Consider the following 497-nt stretch of genomic DNA (forward strand, 5'->3'; position numbering starts at 1 on the left):
GCGGCCCCATCCCGCAACGGCCGGTAACGGCCCCGCCGCCCCCCGCACACAGGCGCGGACACGCGGCTCCGCCCAACGCCTTTATTAGAGCCCGCCACCCGGCCCCGGCCCCGGCTCCGTGTCCACGTCCGTCTCCCGGCCGTCGCTGCCCTCCTCGGCGGCGGGGCTGTGAGGAGACCCGGAGCGGTGCCTCAGCCCCGGCCTGGCTTGGGGAGCGCCTCAGTCCTCCCGGGGATCACCTCGGCCCTGGGGAATCTCCTCACGTCCCCTCCCGGGGAATCGCCTCATATCCCCCCCGGGAATCACCCCATATCGCCCCTGGGAATCTCCTCATAACCCCCCTGAGAATCATCTCATATCCTGCCCCAGGAATCTCATACCCCCCCCAGGAATCGTCTCATATCCCCCTTGGGAATCTCCCCATATCCCACCCTGGAAATCGCCTCATCTCCCCCAAGAATTGCCTCATATCCCCCCCGGGAATCACCTCATATCCC

At 67.4% G+C, this 497-nt stretch overlaps 1 protein-coding gene across 1 annotated transcript in view; it reads right to left on the reverse strand.

The window, feature by feature from the left end:
* Window positions 1-84: 84 nt before the first annotated feature.
* LOC104828961 (disintegrin and metalloproteinase domain-containing protein 32-like) overlaps window positions 85-497 on the reverse strand; it is a 9430-nt gene continuing 9017 nt past the window's right edge. Inside the window, exon 19 of the mRNA XM_010562969.1 lies at window positions 85-166. Within this exon, the coding sequence (XP_010561271.1) occupies window positions 85-166 (82 nt within the window). The remainder of the gene's footprint in view (window positions 167-497) is intronic.

This window comes from Haliaeetus leucocephalus, unplaced genomic scaffold (genome assembly GCF_000737465.1).
Source record: "Haliaeetus leucocephalus isolate CR32 unplaced genomic scaffold, Haliaeetus_leucocephalus-4.0 Scaffold162, whole genome shotgun sequence".
Lineage (NCBI taxonomy): Eukaryota > Metazoa > Chordata > Aves > Accipitriformes > Accipitridae > Haliaeetus > Haliaeetus leucocephalus.